General features: G+C 42.7%; 1 protein-coding gene across 5 annotated transcripts in view; it reads right to left on the bottom strand.

Annotated features, from left to right (window-relative positions):
* Positions 1–19,474, bottom strand: part of brd4 (bromodomain containing 4) — a 160,299-nt gene that overhangs the window by 111,603 nt on the left and 29,222 nt on the right. For 2 of the 5 annotated variants that reach the window (XM_067973142.1, XM_067973141.1), the window contains exon 2: positions 6,162–6,245. The exons of the other annotated variants lie outside the window; for them this stretch is intronic. In XM_067973142.1, coding sequence (XP_067829243.1) covers positions 6,162–6,196 — 35 coding nt within the window. In that variant the 5' untranslated portion in view covers positions 6,197–6,245. The remainder of the gene's footprint in view (positions 1–6,161; positions 6,246–19,474) is intronic. 5 annotated transcript variants of the gene reach the window in all.

Here is a 19,474-nt window from a genome sequence, read left to right as displayed (position 1 = left end):
GAAAGTAAGCTGTGAGGAGGACACAGAGTCTGCAAAGGAATGCAGCAAGGTTAAGTGAGTGGGCAAGGTGGCAGAGGGAGTATAATGTGGGGAAATGCAAGGTTATTCACTTTGGTAGGAAGGATAGAAAAACAGAATATTTTATAAATAGTGAGAAACTATTAAATGTTCGCATCCAGAGAGACTTGGGTGTCCAAGTACAAGGAACAAAGTTAGCATGCAGTTACAGCAAGCTATTAAGAAGGCAAATGGCATGTTGGCCTTTATTGCAAGGGAGTTGGAGTACAAGAGTAATGAAGTCCTACTACGTACAGTTTTGGTCTCCTTATCTAAGGAAGGATATACTTGTCTTAGAGGCAGTGCAACGAAGGTTCACTAGATGGGATGAAAGGGTTGTCCTGAGGAGAGGTTGAGCAGAACTTTCTGTAGTTTAGAACAACGAAGGCGATCTCATTGAAACATATAAAGATGCTGAGTGGGCTTGACAGAGTAGAGGTGGAGAGGTTGTTTCCCCTGGCTGGAGAGTCTAGAACTAGAGGGCATAGTCTCAGGATAAGGTGTCAGCCATTTAAGACTTAGATGAGGAGGTATTTCTTCACTCAGAGGGGTGTGAATCTTTGGAATTCTCTACCCCAGAGGGCTGTGGATGCTGAGTTGTTGAGTATATTCAAGGTGGAGATAGATAAATTTTTGGACTCTAGGGGAATCAAGGGATATGGGGATCAGGCAGGAGAGTGGAGTTGAGGTTGAAGATCAGCCATGATCTGAATGAATGGCAGAGCAGGCTTCAGGGGCCGTATGGCCTACTCCTGCTCCTATTATGTTCTTCAGGTCTTGCTGATCTCATAATACAAACTGTTCCTGGACTCTGCTGTTGAGTGATGCACAGAGATTTTAGCACAGGAAGTGGCTTTTCAGCCCTCCTTGCCTGCTTGTTGAATTTAGGCTGATTTTACAGTTCCATGCACTTGTTTCCTTTCCAAACTAAACAGAAAGTAGCCTTATCCAACAACTTCCTTTATCTCTAGCAGCAAAGCACCACTTCTTTTCACTGCGCTCACTAGGTGTAGGAAGGAAGGAACTTGTACTTGTATAATATAATGCTACAGGTTTCATGTTTTTCAATAGCATTTCACAAAACAAAAATGACATCAATGGCCAGTTAAAATTGCCTTTCGGCAGTGCTGGTTGAGGAAGGAATATGAGCCAAGATACCTCCCTGCTCTTCAAATCGTGCAATCGGTGAACAGATTCTGCGCCAGGTACATGGCTCATCTTGTACCAGAATATACAGAATTCTTGTGGAACCTAAAAATAAAGAGCCACTGTTGATACTGAACGCGGAGAAACACTCAAATTTGGTTCTTATTTTTGGCCGATTTCCAACCAGGTGGCTAGAACCAGACGGAAAATATGCACCAAATCGGCCTACTAGATAGAATTACATAGAATTTTACAGCACAGAAATGAGCCCGTCAGCTCAACAGGTATAAGCCAGTGTTTATGCTCCACATGAGCCTCCTCCCACCTCACCCCATCAACATATCCTTCTATTCCTTTCTCCCTCGTGCTTATCTAGTTTCCCCTTAAATGCATCTTTGCGATTTGCCACAACCATTCCATGTGATAGCAAGTTCCATATTCTCACCATTCTCATCACAAGTAAAAACACAAAACGACAGCAACACCACCAGAAAATGCACCAGATTTCAATGCAACAGCATTAAAAATCAAAACCACATACCAGAACCAGCATTCTGAGCTATTGGTAAGCTACGCAAGACTCATTTCCCTTCACTCATTATTTCTGCTTGATGCAAATTGAGCCACAAATTATTAAATCAATGATGTACAATAGGAGAGAAATTGAGTTTTTAAAAAAAATAGTACCTAGGTGCACAATTGAAGCCTTAAGTTCCAATTTTTTGGGTTTTACATATATACATTGAGTGACATGATAGCCACAGATGGACGAATTTTGCAAATCTGGCCCTGATGCTTCAGGAAACTAGGATAAATATTAATTAACAAATCTCACAAATTGGCTAGTACAGCATGCCTTCCAAAAGTTTTCTTCCATTACAGGGTGCAACCTAAAATATATCTCAGAAGCATGTAGAAGTGTTCTCCTTAAATTGGAGATTAGAAGGATCCTTACTCTGTATCTGGTAAGTCCCCCCATCTGCTCTGGAAGTCCTTCATGCTCACACTGAAGTGCTAGAAGCATGTTTTATTCATTCACCAGTGCGGACATCCTTGAAGAGCACACAACTCCCACTGTTCTGCATTCATATGCAATTAGCCTCTATCAATATCTGAATTTCCCAGCTGAAGTCCACTATTCAAACATAACATATTAACTATGATATGTATACTCCTGGAGTACTGCTGGAATTGAGACTTTAACCTCTCTGAAAATGACAATGGTATGGGAACACAAAAAACACAAGACCCTGCATACATACAAAAAGCAAGACCCAAAGATCACAAAATTCAACAACTCCCCAAAATGAAAAAATTAAACATTCCACACAAATTTCAAGCACTCCCTCTCCCACCCTGGGTTTAAAAAAAATGAGCAATTGATTCTCAGAATTTGATCCTGTTAGAAATGTAATGGGGAAGTGGAACTAGAGCCTTGAAGGTGGGGGCTTTAGCCATCAGTCACAGTTAACAATTATATGAATTAAAGAGTTATACGTGGAGCATGCAGTGGATAGGAATTGCAGGAATCAGTGAATGGCCTGTGATGTCTGAAGAGAGAGGGGAGAACATGGTTGTGGGGGCCACTGTATTGAATGAGTGGCCTGCACTCTGCATTGATGTTGAGTGGCTGAAGAGACTAAGTCAACCTGGGGAAAAGGGAGCAGAGAGAAAGAGAAGGCACACACAAAGAAAACACAGTTGCAGGGGAGTTGCGAATGGGAATTTGGGAAGTATTCAGTCAGAAGTAGGCAGCAAACTGTAGAGAAGGCATTGGGAGGAGTGGCTATGGGGCCTGTAATGGGGATGGAGAGGCAAGAAAGAAAAAGAATGGATGTTGGATCAGTTTTCGGAAGCGGAGGAACAGGGTGAACGATAGATGGAGTAAATCTCAGGAGGGCAGTAGAAAGCAGCGGCAACAAGGCTGAGACTGGAGGCAGCTAGACGTTGAAGTTGGGTGGCTCGGATCAAGGATGAGTGGAGTGGATGGTTTCAATTGCGGTCTTCTCACTTTCAGATGTACGCAGTGGTGCAGAGTTGGCTTTCTCCCATCCTCCCTGAAGCTGAAAATCTTGGAAGCCTCAGCTCGATTAGGTTTCTGGGCCTGGAGGGCAGGTAAAGACTGATTCCTGATGTTGCATAGAGGCTGCTCTAAAATCGGTCAAAATCAACTAAGTAGAGAGCAGTGTTTTCCAGTCCTCTGGGCCGAGGGAAGTTGAAGAGCTGAAGTCTAAATAAGCTCACAAAAAGGAGCTGAAAGAGGCTCCTAGACTAGATCAAAAAACTTGCTGGTCACATTTATTCCACGGGCCACATATATGAATACCCCCATCCTAGAAAACAGCATCTGGGAGAGAGATGCACACTATGCAGCAGTGCACGACAGGTCAATGTAGGTATTGTGCATTAACTTTTTGTAATGATACAGTATGCTGAAGTACAGTTGCAGAGGTGACAGTCAAGCAAATCTTCCTCACTCTACCATTACCAACAAGCCAGGGGATCAACCCTGGTTCAATGAGGAGTGTAGAAGAGCATGCCAGGAGCAGCACCAGGCGTACCTAAAAATGAGGTGCCAACCTGGTGAAGCTACAACTCAGGACTACATGCATGCTAAACAGCGGAAGCAACATGCTATAGACAGAGCAAAGCGATTCCACAACCAAAGGATCAGATCAAAGCTCTGCAGTCCTGCCACATCCAGTCGTGAATGGTGGACAATTAAACAACTAACGGGAGGAGGAGGCTCTGCAAACATCCCCATTCTCAATGATGGCGGAGTCCAGTACGTGAGTGCAAAAGACAAGGCTGAAGCGTTTGCAACCATCTTCAGCCAGAAGTGCCGAGTGGATGATCCATCTCAGCCTCCTCCCGATATCCCCACCATCGCGGAAGCCAGTCTTCGGCCAATTCGATTCACTCCACGTGACATCAAGAAACGGATGAGTGCACTGGATACAGCAAAGGCTATGGGCCCCGACAACATCCCAGCTGTAGTGCTGAAGACTCGTGCTCCAGAACTAGCTGCGCCTCTAGCCAAGCTGTTCCAGTACAGCTCCAACACTGGCATCTACCCGACAATGTGGAAAATTGCCCAGGAATGTCCTGTCCACAAAAAGCAGGACAAATCCAATCTGGCCAATTACCGCCCCATCAGTCTACTCTCAATCATCAGCAAAGTGATGGAAGGTGTCGTCGACAGTGCTATCAAGCGGCACTTACTCAACAATAACCTGCTCACCGATGCTCAGTTTGGGTTCCGCCAGGACCACTCGGCTCCAGACCTCATTACAGCCTTGGTCCAAACATGGACAAAAGAGCTGAATTCCAGAGGTGAGGTGAGAGTGACTGCCCTTGACATCAAGGCAGCATTTGACCGAGTGTGGCATCAAGGAGCCCTAGTAAAATTGAAGTCAATGGGAATCAGGGGGAAAACTCTGCAGTGGCTGGAGTCATACCTGGCACAAAGGAAGATGGTAGTGGTTGTTGGAGGCCAATCATCTCAGCCCCAAGGCATTGCTGCAGGAGTTCCTCAGGGCAGTGTCCTTGGCCCAACCATCTTCAGCTGCTTCATCAATGACCTTCCCTCCATCATAAGGTCAGAAATGGGGATGTTCGCTGATGACTGCACAGTGTTCAGTTCCATTCGCAACCCCTCAGATAATGAAGCAGTCCGAGCCCGCATGCAGCAAGACCGGGACAACATCCAGGCTTGGGTTCATAAGTGGCAAGTAACATTCGCGCCAGATAAGTGCCAGGCAATGACCATCTCCAACAAGAGAGAGTCTCACCACCTCCCCTTGACATTCAACGGCATTACCATCGCCGAATCCCCCACCATCAACATCCTGGGGGTCACCATTGACCAGAAACTTAACTGGACCAGCCATATAAATACTGTGGCTACGAGAGCAGGTCAGAGGCTGGGTATTCTGCGGCGAGTGACTCACCTCCTGACTCCCCAAAGCCTTTCCACCATCTACAAGGCACAAGTCAGGAATGTGATGGAATACTCTCCACTTGCCTGGATGAGTGCAGCTCCAACAACACTCAAGAAGCTCGACACCATCCAAGATAAAGCAGCCCGCTTGATTGGCACCCCATCCACCACCCTAAACATTCACTCCCTTCACCACCGGCGCACAGTGGCTGCAGTGTGCACCATCCACAGGATGCACTGCAGCAACTCGCCAAGGCTTCTTCGACAGCACCTCCCAAACCCACGGCCTCTACCACCTAGAAGGACAAGGGCAGCAGGCGCATGGGAACAACACCACCTGCACATTCCCCTCCAAGTCACACATCATCCAGACGTGGAAATATATCGCCGTTCCTTCATTGTCGCTGGGTCAAAATCCTGGAACTCCCTTCCTAACAGCACTGTGGGAGAACCGTCACCACACGGACTGCAGCGGTTCAAAAAGGCGGCTCACCACCACCTTCGAGGGCAATTAGGGATGGGCAATAAATGCTGGCCTCACCAGCGACGCCCACATCCCGTGAACGAATAAAAGAAAAAAAATACGATCATTATTTGATCAAAAGAGAAATGGTACCATGATCACTTCAGATGTCGTGAGATGGAACGAGACACCTCACAACAGTTGTTGATGTGTACTGATTTGGACTATCCAAGAGCAAGAGAGCCAGCCTGCCAAAGAGGACTACAGCATTTTGTCATTAGGCAGGCACAGGCTTTGTAGAACATGGAAGTTTCCAAGTGATGAGCAACTTTGAGGTTTTTTGAACTATTTTGCAGTATACCTTTGGCAGGGAATTCTGTGGCATCTTTCTTAGCTGTTTCTGGTCCTGCAGTCTCAAAGGAAAACACAAGTCTTCAAACAGTTTACAGGAGGATAGATATCTCAATCAACTAGGTCTTTGAACAAAATCATTGTATCACTTCACCAACACACTTCAAAAAAAAAAGTTTTCCAAGTGGACATTTTCCCACTTACCTGGCAGCAGCCATTAGCTGCTTTGGAGAGATCATTAGTTGACTTTTGATCACCAGATGACGTCACGGTGCTTTCTATTGCTGGCTGAAATACAGGAGGGCTTTTTTTTAAAAAAATTGGGTTTCATAAGAATACAATTTTAGCAGTGATTAATTTATCCATTGATGGACACCCTGTAGTCTAATTAAAAAGGAAAAAAATGTGGAGATTTCCATGTTTTCCAGTAAGCACGTCATCTTGTGACAAAATGCTAACCATCACTCTAAAGCAGAGAATGGCTACCAGCAAAGTAGAAAATATCCAATTATAAGATTTACTGTGAAATTCTGAAAACTAAACACAGGCACATATATTAGTTCAATATTCTGCAGTTAACAGCAACCATGTTAGGTAATGCGCACACATCTTACTTTAAGGCTGATCTATGATCTAATCAATATAAGTATTCAATTGCTTATTCACCAAAATAACTAGTGGGATGTGAAAGGATTTCAACACAACCAGGACAATTTGCCCAAATGCCCCTTAGTATATATCTATGTGAAACAAACCTGGCTATGCCACAAGTGGATGCACTGCTGCACTGTACCAGTCACAATATACAGGATGGTGACTAACACAATAAATATGCAACGGTAACAATGAGCCCTTCTACACCCATAAAGACCATTATTTGAACCTCCCTCCCACACACCAGAACTGCTGCAATGTTAGCCTATTTCCACGAAGCTCACACTCGAAGAGATTGGAACATTCCACAAAACAAAATGTTCAGTGACTAATGTTTTGAAAATGTAGTCACTTCTATCAAACTAGTTAAATAATTAGCTATGCAATTTTATATAAACCATTCTGTTAAAGAGTCACATAACCTTAAACGTTGAAAGGGAATAGAATTTCCCTTAATCACACAGGCTCTTTCAAAAAAAAATTGCTGCACTCCACACGGTCAGCACGTTTGGAATTGTGCAGCAAGCGGTGTTCTTCAAAGGCTATATTGAAGCATTATACTATTCTGAAGAGTCACATAAGAAACTGGCTCAGCATACAATTAATTATCTGTTGCATTATAAATAACATTAAAACTGGTGCATAAAAGCTAAAAAAAAAGTTTTAAAAAAGATTCAGCAAAACAAGTTGACCAACTTTCAAACTATAGTTCACTGATCCATCACAGGTTAGAATTTGAAAACTTTATGCAACTCACTAAGCATTACCAGTGCATGCATTAGTCCCAGATATTAATTTACATCAAACTTGCATTATATTTCGTGCAGTAAGTGAACGAACTAAACAAAATGGCGCATGAACGCTGCTACTTCTCCACACTTCCTTACAGACTCACATGCAGAAAGGATTGCCATACTTGATTACACCGAGACTGGGAAGATTGCAAACTTAAAAATACAAGCTAGCTGTAAAATAAGTGAAATGTCAATGCATTTAAGTGGATTAGACTAATAAAATTAAATTTGTATTGACAAAGTGCATGCATTAGTCCCAGATATTAATTTACTTCAAACTTGCATTATATTTCATGCAGTAAGAGGGAGCCAATGTAAAGGTAAACCATTCCTTTTAATTAAATAAACTAAATCACTATAAACCTGCATGCCAGATTTTCTTGATCTAACTACACTACAACTTTCACAACTTTGATTTCAACAGCACTGCTCACATGCAGAAAGACATCTCAAAGCACTTAACAGCATGGAGGACAAAGACCGACACCAAGTGGGAGGAAAGGGGGAACGTGAAAGCATAATCAAAAGAGAAGACAAGGTGAAAGCTTTTACCAAGGGCATTCAGAGGGCAAGGATGTTGTGACTGAAAAGACCGGCTGCCAATGGTGGAGTGGAGAGTATGGTACCTGCAGGATGTACAGCTAGTGGAGATCACTGTGGTAAGTGGGAGGGAGACATGGAGGGACTTGAAGCGGAGAATAAGGGTCTCTAAATTAATTCACTAGGATAACGGGGTGTCAATGGAGCTTGACAAAGACTGTCGTTATCGGACTTAGTGCAGGCAAGGATGCATACCCCTGCATTCAGAAGAAGTTGCAGCTTGTGGGAGGTGAGGCCAGCATGGAGAGTGCTGGAGAAATTAAGCGTTGAGATGATAAAGATGTGGATTAAGGATACAGCAGTTGTGGAGGGGCAAAAGGAAGAAAATGTTTCAAAAGGTAGCCAGAGTTAGAGGCAGAGTCTCAGAACTTGCAACTTCCCCCCTTCCTCCCAGTGCTATTTATAAATTCTTTAAAACAACTTGTATTTATATAGCAGCTTTAACAAGAGTGTAATCAGACAAAAAACTGACACCGAGCCAAAGGAGACAACATTAGGACAGGTGACCAAAAGCTTGGTCAGAGGTGGCTTTTAAGGGAGTGTCTTAGAGGAGGAGGAGGGAGATTTAGGGAGGGAATTCCAGAGCTTATGGCCCAGACAGCTGAAGGTACAGTCACTAATGACGGGGCAGCAGATGGGTTGAGGCAGCAGCAGAGACGGGCGATATTACAGTGGTAGAAGCAGGCGACCTTAGTGATAAAGATATGGAGTCTGCACCTCAGCTCAGGGTCAAATAGTATGTCAAGGTTGCAAACAATCTGGGACAATGGCTAGGGAAGGGGATGTAATCATTGGCTCGGGAATGGTAGGAATTGTGGTGGGGGCCAAAGACAATGGCTTCTACAGTCCCAGTATTTAATTGGAGAAAATTTCTGCTCATCCACTACTGGATGTCGAACAAGCAGACTGACAACACAGGAGCAGTGGAAGGGATGAGAAGGGTAGTGGTAAGGTAGAGCTGGGTGTCATCAGCGTACATGTGGAACCTGATGTGTTTTTGGATGTGTCACTTGGGGGCAGCATGTAGATGAGAAATAGGAGAGGGCCAAGGATCGATCCGTGGGGGACTCCAGAGATAACAGTGCAGGAGCAGGAAGAGAAGCCATTGCAGGAGATTCTCTGGCTACATCTGGATAGATAAGAATGGAACCAGGCAAGGCGACAAAAAGCTCAAACTTACCTATTCTGGAAAGATACTGCGTTCAGTTTTGGGCACACTTTAGGAAGGATATATTGGCCTTGAAGGCGGTACAGCACAGATTTACCAGAATACCGGGGCTTAAAGGGTTAAATTATGAGGATGGTTGCATAAATTTGGCTTGCACTCCCTCGAGTTTAGAAAGCTGAAGCGAGAGCTAATAGAGGTCTTTAAAATGATAATAGGATTCAATACAGTATAGAGAGAAAATATTTCCTCCTGTGGAGAAAATCCAGAACAAGGGGGCATAATCTTAAAATTAGAGCTAGGCCATTTAGGAGGGCAAACAGGAAGCACTTTTTCACACAAAGGGGAGTGGAAATCTGGAACACTTCCCCAAAATACTGACAATGCTAGGTCAACTGAACTGTAAGACTGAGGTCGATAGATTTTTGTCCGGTAAGGGTATCAAGGGAGCAAAGGCGGGTAAATGGAGTTGAGGTGCAGATCAGCCATGACCTAAGAATGGCGAAACAGGCTCGTGGGCTGATGGGTACTCCAGTTCCTAATATTAAAATATATCCTTCCTCATCTCATACATAGCAGCTAGTGCCCCATTTCCTCTCAGCACAGTAGGTGGGATTCATCAGGATTGCATTTAGACACATTGGGTAGTGCTGCAACTTCCATTTTATGTTTCACAATTTTTTTCCCCCAGACCTCAATTAGCCACATTTTACATGGATTTACTTCGCTTTTACTTCAAAGGGCTTTCCCCTGGTTACAGGAAATAGGATATTCCCAGTCAAGCAAGAGCATTATTAGTTGGAGGGGGTGGGGCAGGAAAATAATCACCAGTCAGTGAATATTTTTTCCCAGTGCTCCAAATTGAGGGTAGTTATCAGACAAATATGTTCATGCTTTCCATAACTCAGCTCAGAAAGCCAAATGTGACCCCATGCAAAGCTTCTACTGGCACAATGTTCTTTGTTCTTGCCAATAAAAAAATCACGTAGCATAAAAAGAGCTAACTCACCTCCTAACTCCCTCAGCTGAATATGATTAACAAAAAGGTCTCAACGAGTATCCAATTCAAACAGGCATTAAAATTGTATTTACACCACCGTGACCAAAATAAACCATAGAACAATAAAATGTGATCTCATGGCTATTTAATAAATACCTAACCAGGACTAAAGGCAGTCTCATTCCCTTTGTTGTAGCTATAATTTGGCTGTTATACTGGAATCTCCTAAAGTAAACAATTCAGTTGATTACAGCACCAAACAAATTGTGATTTTATATTGGTTCAGGGAGCAAGTTAAAACTTATACCTGTGACTAATAGCAATCATATTATAATTATATTTTTAAAAAGTTGCACCCTTAAACTGAACAGCAACAGTTACAAAGTAAGCATTTCTTAAAATATTGAACTAGCTTCCAAACATAATATGGCAGCAATAATAGAGCGCCAAGAAAAGAACCTTCTTACTAGGTCCATTAAGTTAACTGTAACAAATTCTCTAATGATTCCCAAATATTCCTCAACTGAGGTGAAGGGTGCCTCACAAGACTGCATGAGTATTTTGGCACTTAAAAAGGACACGTATACAAAACCAGTGGTAGAAGTACCTGATGTGGTGCTACTGAATGAAGAGTTATTCCCAGTCACAGAGACAATTTACACAAGTAATTCATGGGAATAAAATGTTTATTCAGCACCGCACTGAGTACCCACTACAAGTACAGTACATTCAATGAGTTTGTAATGTACACAGAGGTCGGATCTGTAAGTCACACTGGTGAACAAACTAAAAATGAATTTCAATCACAAGCAACTGTTAATGTCGACTGATACAACATACCAAAGCTAACAGCATACCAGTAACATTCCTGACCTAGTATGCCAAAGCTAACAAACCCCTCCCCCACAGGACCAGAACAGTTACATTGGAGTGTATTCAGTTACAGATTCAGTCAGAACAAGAAAAAAAGGCAGGATTGAGCCACAATCTAAATTTCAATAACTTCTGAAAGTTAGCACATTAGATTTATTTGTGTTCGTTTCATTCCTCAGCTGAATGCAACAATTGTATTTCTGCAGTACTTTTTTTTTAAAAAAGAAAGCAGAAAAAATGGTACACAGATATAGTTAAGAGTCCTGTATTCTCATTGTATAAGTTTCTCACCTTCTGATACTGGGACTCCCATCTAAAATAGTCCCAAATAACAGTGGGTCACATTTTCAAAAATCATTTGCACAAATTAAGAAAGCATACACACTTTCAAAGCTTTTTGAAGTGCATTACACTTAGGAATTTGCTTAGTGATCTCTCAAATGACAAAGATCGCTGTTCTTATGTGACCCCACAAATAAATCTCAATTTCCTTAATGCGCTCTAATAGCCATGTCTATTGCCACAATAACTAAAATCAGTCCAAAATGCAAGTTCACAAAGTCGCCAGCAACTGAAAATGTAATGGGAAACAGCTGACAAACGCACCACTTTGGGTGTAATTTTAGCTAACTATAGAGCATAACAGGAGTCTAAACCCCTCTCAACAAGCAAAATAAATGAATGCCCAAAGTTTAAGTAAAACCTCAGACAAAATCATGAACTCAATTTTGGTTGTGCTCTGTATAGGCAAAAAAGGTTGAGTACTATATACACTTGCGCAAATACTTTCCCATAAGGGATAAACCCAAAAATCTATTGACTACTTAGGAGAGGGGGTCAACATTACAATAGTGCCACAGGATCTACCTTCAAGCATCAGGATGACATAACCAATTGGTGTGCCAACTTTACAATGAGATCTTGAGGAGGTCATGCAAAAACAGTCTATTGATGAACCAAATTATCTTCTATTCATCCAAAGTTTATGTTCTCGTACTTTAACACCTTAGGTGCTATAAGTGAAGAACACTGGGACAAAGAGCTGACAATACTAACCCTATTCCATGCTACCAGATCATTGGTAAAAACAATTGCTAAACTGAACACGAAATTTAATCATCCCAACTTGAAACAGTAAAATCTAAATTTATACAACTGAATATACTACATTGTTAAAATGATTTAAGATATGGTGACTCATTTTCTCAATGGACAACTAAAGCTGCTACTGACAATCTCCCACACTGCAAAAAAGTTGGTGGTCACAGCTGGTTTGTGGGTAGCTACTATATCCTCACCATTGTGCCTCACACAGGAGATGGCATTGTGCAAATTAAAATTATTCTGGCTGTATTTCTGATTCACTAAAATCAGTCACAATTCATTTTTACAGATGGGATTCGATGACTTTCCATTAGCGTTTTTGATTGCATTCAGGTTCTACCCATACTTCACAATATCCTATCTATCCAGTAATTTGTATGATACTTAAAAATGCTTAAATTAGAAAGCAATTGGATGGGAGCAATGTAAAATAATTTTTAAATTAGCAAATCGTGTTTAAGAATTTTCATAAATGAAAGTTATCCCAAATTCTAAAATAAATTCCTTATTGTACTTATTCTTTACTTAGAACTTTAATACACACAAAGAAACAGTTAATGAGCAACATGGTCTGCCAGATGAACATGTTCTGTGTCTAACACAATCACATCAGTCAGTGTTTTAGCAAGGTGGACACAGACATGGATTATTTCTGCAAGAATGATTTACAGAGTTAAGAGGATGAGTGCTTGGACCCATGTAGTGATACCTATATGAAGGTTGCTAATCTGGTTTTAGCAGCGCTCCCAGTGCAGACAGAGTATTGTATCTGCCAACTGCACTTGCAAAGTGTGGACAAATGGAGCAATTCCCAACCACAATACAAGGGCAGTTGGCAAGTATAGTACTTAATTTGAGCGTGACTCTTGAAAGTGGCTGTGCTCCTGCTAATCATGTGCTGTATTCTGCATAATCTAAAGCACGACCTACATCTGGCAAACATAATTGGGCATTATGTTTATAAAACTGAAATGGGGAAGATTTTATCAGCTAACACTCTAGTCATAGTTGCAGGGATCTATTTTGTACCAGCAGAGTTCAGTGAGTAACATACGAACGTGCTGTTATCTGTAGACAATACCTGGTATTCATTTAAAATAAATTGAGATTGGGCGATTTCCGTGATCCAGTACAAAATTAAAACTCCACATGGCTAATCACATTCCATGATTCCACCAGTTTCTCAGAAACTGCAGCATTCTTCATTATTCAAAAAATATAGCTCACTTCTCTCTCCCCTCCCCCCCACCATATCAATTTTGAAAACCACCCAGCTAAGAACCTATACACGTATTGTAGCAGTTTTGCTACAGGATTTTAGAACATCTGACAAGTACTGTACCATGTTTTTATCAGCTGTATTGTCAAAAGATGGATTATTGCTGTCAGCATGCGAATAAAATCAGTACTTTTATTAAACATAAGCTGAGCTCCCCAAGAGTCAGTGGACCATCCAATGAAGTATTCAGCCACATAGACCAGGAAGGTCTTAGATCCCTGATCAATGCTGAGTTAGGCAGCTAACTTCCAGTGGGCTAGGGAGATGGAAATACAGTAGGATAGGGCTACTGATCATCATGCTGTGACAATTTTTTTTTATTCTTTCATGAGATGTGGGTGTTGCTGGCAAGACCAGCATTTATTGCCCATCCCTAATTGCCCTTGAGAAGGTGGTGGTGAGCCGCCTTCTTGAACCGCTGCAGTCCGTGTGGTGACGGTTCTCCCACAGTGCTGTTAGGAAGGGAGTTCCAGGATTTTGACCCAGCGATGATGAAGGAATGGCAATATATTGCCAAGTCGGGATGGTGTGAGACTTGGAGGGGAACGTGCAGGTGTTGTTGTTCCCATGTGCCTGCTGCTCTTGTCCTTCGAGGTGGTAGAGGTCACGCAGAGGTGCTGTCGAAGAAGCCTTGGCGAGTTGCTGCAGTGCATCCTGTGGATGGTATGCACTGCAGCCACAATGCACCGGTGGGGAAGGGAGTGAATGTTTAGGGTGGTGGATGGGATGCCAATCAAGCGGCTGCTTTGTCCTGGATGGTGTCAAGCTTCTTGAGTGTTGCTGAAGCTGCACTCATCCAGGCAAGTGGAAAGTATTCAGTCATACTCCTGACTTGTGCCTTGCAGGTGGTGGAAAGGCTTTGGGGGAAGTCAGGAGGTAAGTCACTTGCCGCAGAATACCCAGCCTCTGACCTGCTCTTGTAGCTATAGTGTTTATATGGCTGGTCCAGTTAAGTTTCTGGTCAATGGTGACCCCCAGGACGTTGATGGTAATGCCGTTGAATGTCAAGGGGAGGTGGTGAGACTCTCTCTTGTTGAAGATGGTCATTGCCTGGCGCGAATGTTACTTGCCACTTATCAGCCCAAGCCTGGATGTTGTCCAGGTCTTGCTGCATGCGGGCATGGACTGCTTCATTATCTAAGGGGTTGCGAATGGAACTGAACACTGTGCAGTCATCAGCGAACATCCCCATTTCTGACCTTATGATGGAGGGAAGGTCATTGATGAAGCAGCTGAAGATGGTTGGGCCTACGACACTGCCCTGAGGAACTCCTGCAGCAATGTCCTGGGGTTGAGATGATTGGCCTCCAACAACCACTACCATCCTCCTTTGTGCCAGGTATGACTCCAGCCACTGGAGAGTTTTCCCCCTGATTCCCATTGACTTCAATTTTACTAGGGCTCCTTGATGCCACACTCGGTCAAATGCTGCCTTGATGTCAAGGGCAGTCACTCTCACCTCACCAATTCAGCTCTTTTGTCCATATTTGGACCAAGGCTGTAATGAGGTCTGGAGCAGAGTGGTCCTGGCGGAACTCAAACTGAGCATCGGTGAGCAGGTTATTGGTAAGCAAGTGCCGCTTGATGGAAGGTGTCATCGACAGTGCTATCACTGCTGATGATTGAGGGCAGACTGAAGGGGCAGTAGTTGGCCGGATTGGATTTGTCCTGCTTTTTGTGGACAGGACATACCTAGGCAATTTTCCACATTGTCAGGTAGATGCCAGTATTGTAGCTGTACTGGAACAATTTGGCTAGAGGCACGGCTAGTTCTGGAGCACAAGTCTTCAGCACTACAGCCGGCATGTTGTTGGGGCCCAAAGCCTTTGTTGTATTTGGCTTAACTGTGTGAACCTCTATAGTTGTCTACACTTAACACTAACTATCCCGATTCTCTTACAAATAGTTTGTTGAATGAGGTTCCAGAGGAATGCCAATGGAACTGTGCATCATTGAAAGTCAACACTTTCAGTAGAATATGGAAGAAAATTGGGGAAAAAAGGAAAATACAGGATTGAAGCTGAATGTGAACTCAGCTAAATTATGTCCAAAGGCCACAACAAATGGAGTAGTTAAAACTGTATATATTGAAACAGGGAACAAAGCTCAGGCACTGTATATACTTCATCTGAAGCCCCTTTGTTACTATCATGCAATATTCTCATCAAGTCACACAAAGGAAGCACGATGATACAACACACTAGAGCTACAACATACTGGTCTGAACCATAAAGTTGCAAATGAGCATCTAGCAGGAGGCTACCGAGAGGGGGGAAAAAGGGTGAATGCAGGCTTGGCACCAGACTATTCCTCTTTTTGGACTCTAGAGTAGCACAGGATCGGCACAAGTTTGAAGTTGTCCCCAAGTCATGCATGGTCCAGCAAATGGGATGATTATGATCAACTATCTCCTCTGTATTAATTAGGTTACTTTTTAAAAAGCAGACACTAAGCATAATTAGACATTGATCCATATTCCATGTTTAACTGCATACAGAAAAATGGAATATATGTTATATATATCTACTAATGGCTATAAATAAGTTACCAAGCAGGTTCCACTCAGGATAGTAGGCATCGAGCCAACTAAACCAATCCTATCATACCTTAAGCAACTATTTGTTCCCTTTCCAGGACCTGCTGGATAAGTACAAACTTTTATTCAAGAAATTTCCCCTTCACATCTCTACTTGTGGAATAGCAGGCATTGTTGTAATTATACAGCACAAACCTCATTCTATTATTGTGACAAGGTATACTTAGCATATTATTACCAATACACTACTGAAAAAGTCTAAAATCCAAATCATTTTAATATTGCGCATCATGCTTTTGTATGACAACCATCCCTTTCAGTGCCACAGTAACGCTGCTATGGTTCAACAATGTTAATTTACAGAACTTGGGCTTTAGGTTGGCTAGAAACATGTGCTTTCAATCCGGCTTTCAGCCATCAATAGCCTTCTGCAAATGAAACTCGTTCACACCTCCATAGTTGACAGTGGGAACACAGGCAGGAGAAGAGAGAGCGTTAAAATTTAGAATAGGTAGAATAAAGTACGTTTATTAGAGGAGAGCTTGCCTGATGGCTCAGCTGGTAAGGCCCTGCCCAGTGTGACAGCCATCTTCACCTGGAAAATCATAGGTTTGATCAACAGTTTGTGCTGAGTTAGCTGTTCTCAGCCAGGGCAATGAGTAGGAGCACTACAATTGACCTTGAGCATCCCTGCAGCAGGGTGGAAAAAAAACATTCAGCCAGGGTTCCCTACTCCCAATCGCTATCCAGTGATTCTTGATAGAAAGCAGATGTCTGTAGAGGTCAGTTGAGGAACTGCCTGCCAAAAGTCACTGCCCAAGCTCACACTAAGAATTGGAGCTTGGAAGAAGCACAGGGGGATGGCCGACACCTGTGAAAACATACGTCAGCTTCAGTCAAAGCCTTAAGAAGAAAGGAAACTGGAGGGCAAAGCAGGTTAATAAATAACTACAGTTATTTTATTAAATACACAATTCAGTTTTCTCAATGCAACAGTGGACCATTTGGTACAGCACTGAGCCGTAGACACCAAGAAGGTTTCAGGAGGGAGTCTGGGTCTATGCTGAGTTAGTCAAGAGAAACTGGGCACTAGACAAGGAAGAGGGTCAGAATTGGAGATATATTGCAGGATAAGCAAGAGTGGAGAAAGTCACAGGAGGGAGCAACTGGGCAGCTAAGAGAACTGGCAGTTTCTTTCTCTCTCACCTGCTGCTCTCTCCATTTGTGGATCCTCTTCTCATCACCTATGTTGTGGCCCTTTCCCTCTGTGCCTCTAACTAGCTTCAATGCACCCAAGCACAAGCAAGACTGCAGGCAGCAAGGTTCTTAGGAAGTGATTGGCTGAATGTTGTTCTCACTACGATGTCATTTTTACAATCAGAGTTTTCAGACTGCAATAAAATGGCCAGGGTCTCCAGATTGCAAACTCTATTTACAACACGGGACCAGTGTATGTGAATAAAAGCAGTGGATTTCCAGGAGTATGTCACCATTTGCCATGCATATCCACGTTGAAAAATTGAAAACCATTGGCTGAAAAGTTAAAAGAATAAAGCTATTCCTAATGTGTAAGTAGCTTTACACTGGCTGTTTCTTTCAGCATCAGAGCCTGAAAATGAATAAAAGCAGTCTAACCCAGGGACTAGAGTTTCCTTGAACCTACCAGCACTCGAGGCTTAATTCATTCCCTCAAACTGCTGTCAAACTACCATGGCCAGTTCTTTCACCATGCATTACACAACTTAAAATGCTTCCCCCATCTCCATACAAATCCATAACTTTATTGCTTCATGTTTTTCACAGTTCAAGTTGACATATGAAAATTATATATCCATTTTAGTAACATTGTCAAGCAGGTATAAGTCAAATTTCACTTTCTATTCTAAAACAGCAGTCTAATCTACATACACACAATACAAACCCCAGAATGACTAGCCAATATTGCCCTAACTGAAATAGGACAAGCTGAAATGTTTCAGCTGCCGCTTGGGAGCAAGACAATCTCCATATGAAATACAAAGAGGAATTTTTATTTCCTTCAAGGTTGTGTTTCTGGGTCATCTAGTGCCATCAAGATATGGTTTCCATTACATCAGTCTTTAATCATTAAAAACAACTGATCTGGGACAGCTCACAGTACCATTGCAGACAGTAATTGTTGTGGTCAACACAATTCATGTTCTATCTTTCCCAAAGAAAGGGAATATCTATTAAAAATAATCAGCGAGCACCAACTAAACAAGTTCAACATTAGTTTAATTAAACTGGGTCCAATTTCATTATTAATAGGCTTAGTATACTGGCATGATACACTATTGGAAAGAAACTAAAAAAATTAAACCAAATATAAGTTAATGTTCTGCCAAAATGCTTCTTAATTCTTCACCTTAAGTGATGCTCTTAAATCTGCACTTCCAATTACTCTCACCAATACCACACCCGCTTCCACATTTATTTTGCTAATATTTGACACAAGATCAAAATGCAAAGAAAGCTGTCAAGCACATGGGGGGATAAAACAATTTATTCCACCTAACAAAATAGGAATAAAAGCTTTATTTTGAAAATCTCTCAAGTGACATTATCTGAAGCCATGGGGTCAGGTTTCCACTCTCCACCACCTCTCTCCACCACCGCCTCTGCGTTGTCACAATGCTTCTCCAACATCCCGTCCTGGATGAGCAGCAATTTCCTCCAGTTAAACAGTGGGAAGACTGAAGCTGTTGCCTTCGGCCCCTGCCACAAACTCCAGAGTCGTATGATTCCATCCGCCTTTCTGGCCACTCTCAGGCTGAACCAGACTGTTTACAAGCTCGGCATCGTATTGGACCCCAATCTGACTTTCCAACTCTTAGTTTTTCCATCACAAAGACCACCTTCTTCCACCTCCATGATATCGCCCGTCTCTTCCCCGCCTCAGCCCATCTGCTTCCAAAACTCTCATTCATGACAAGTGGTGACAGAGACATTCAACTATTCCAGGAATCTCACCTTGAAGAAGCTCTGCTCTTCTCTCCAACGGGATTTCTATTTGTCTCTTTTACCTTGTTCACTTTCATTGCTTTTTGTTTCCTTTCTCGTGTTTGATCAGGGTTCTTCTAAATCTCTCTTTCACAGCCACATCTCTTTCCTCAGCAACTGTCCCCGGCTCGGACTTATTCCACATGGATTCCAACTTAAATTCCATCCTTCATGTTTCGGATCCACCTGCTATTACCGATATCTCCATGATATTTAGCGCTCCTAGTACCAGTGCTCTCGTTGCTTCCCGAGATCCACGCTCAACGCCACGCGCTGTCACATGCACGCTCGCTCTCTCTCCCCAGCAGCACCGACTCACACTATTTCAGAGTTGTCCTGTTCCGCAGTTCCATTTCATCCTTTGCCTCATTTGGCGCTTTAACAAAAAACGTTTTTTCTTCCTTTCAGGTATCAAGGACCGCAAGCTTCTTAGATACCAACACCCCTCCTGATACTTTCTCCCCTTCTTTCCTCTGACCTCCACCCTCCCT

This window comes from Heptranchias perlo, chromosome 37 (assembly GCF_035084215.1).
Source record: "Heptranchias perlo isolate sHepPer1 chromosome 37, sHepPer1.hap1, whole genome shotgun sequence".
Lineage (NCBI taxonomy): Eukaryota > Metazoa > Chordata > Chondrichthyes > Hexanchiformes > Hexanchidae > Heptranchias > Heptranchias perlo.
This window is presented reverse-complemented; position numbering and strand designations above follow the sequence as displayed.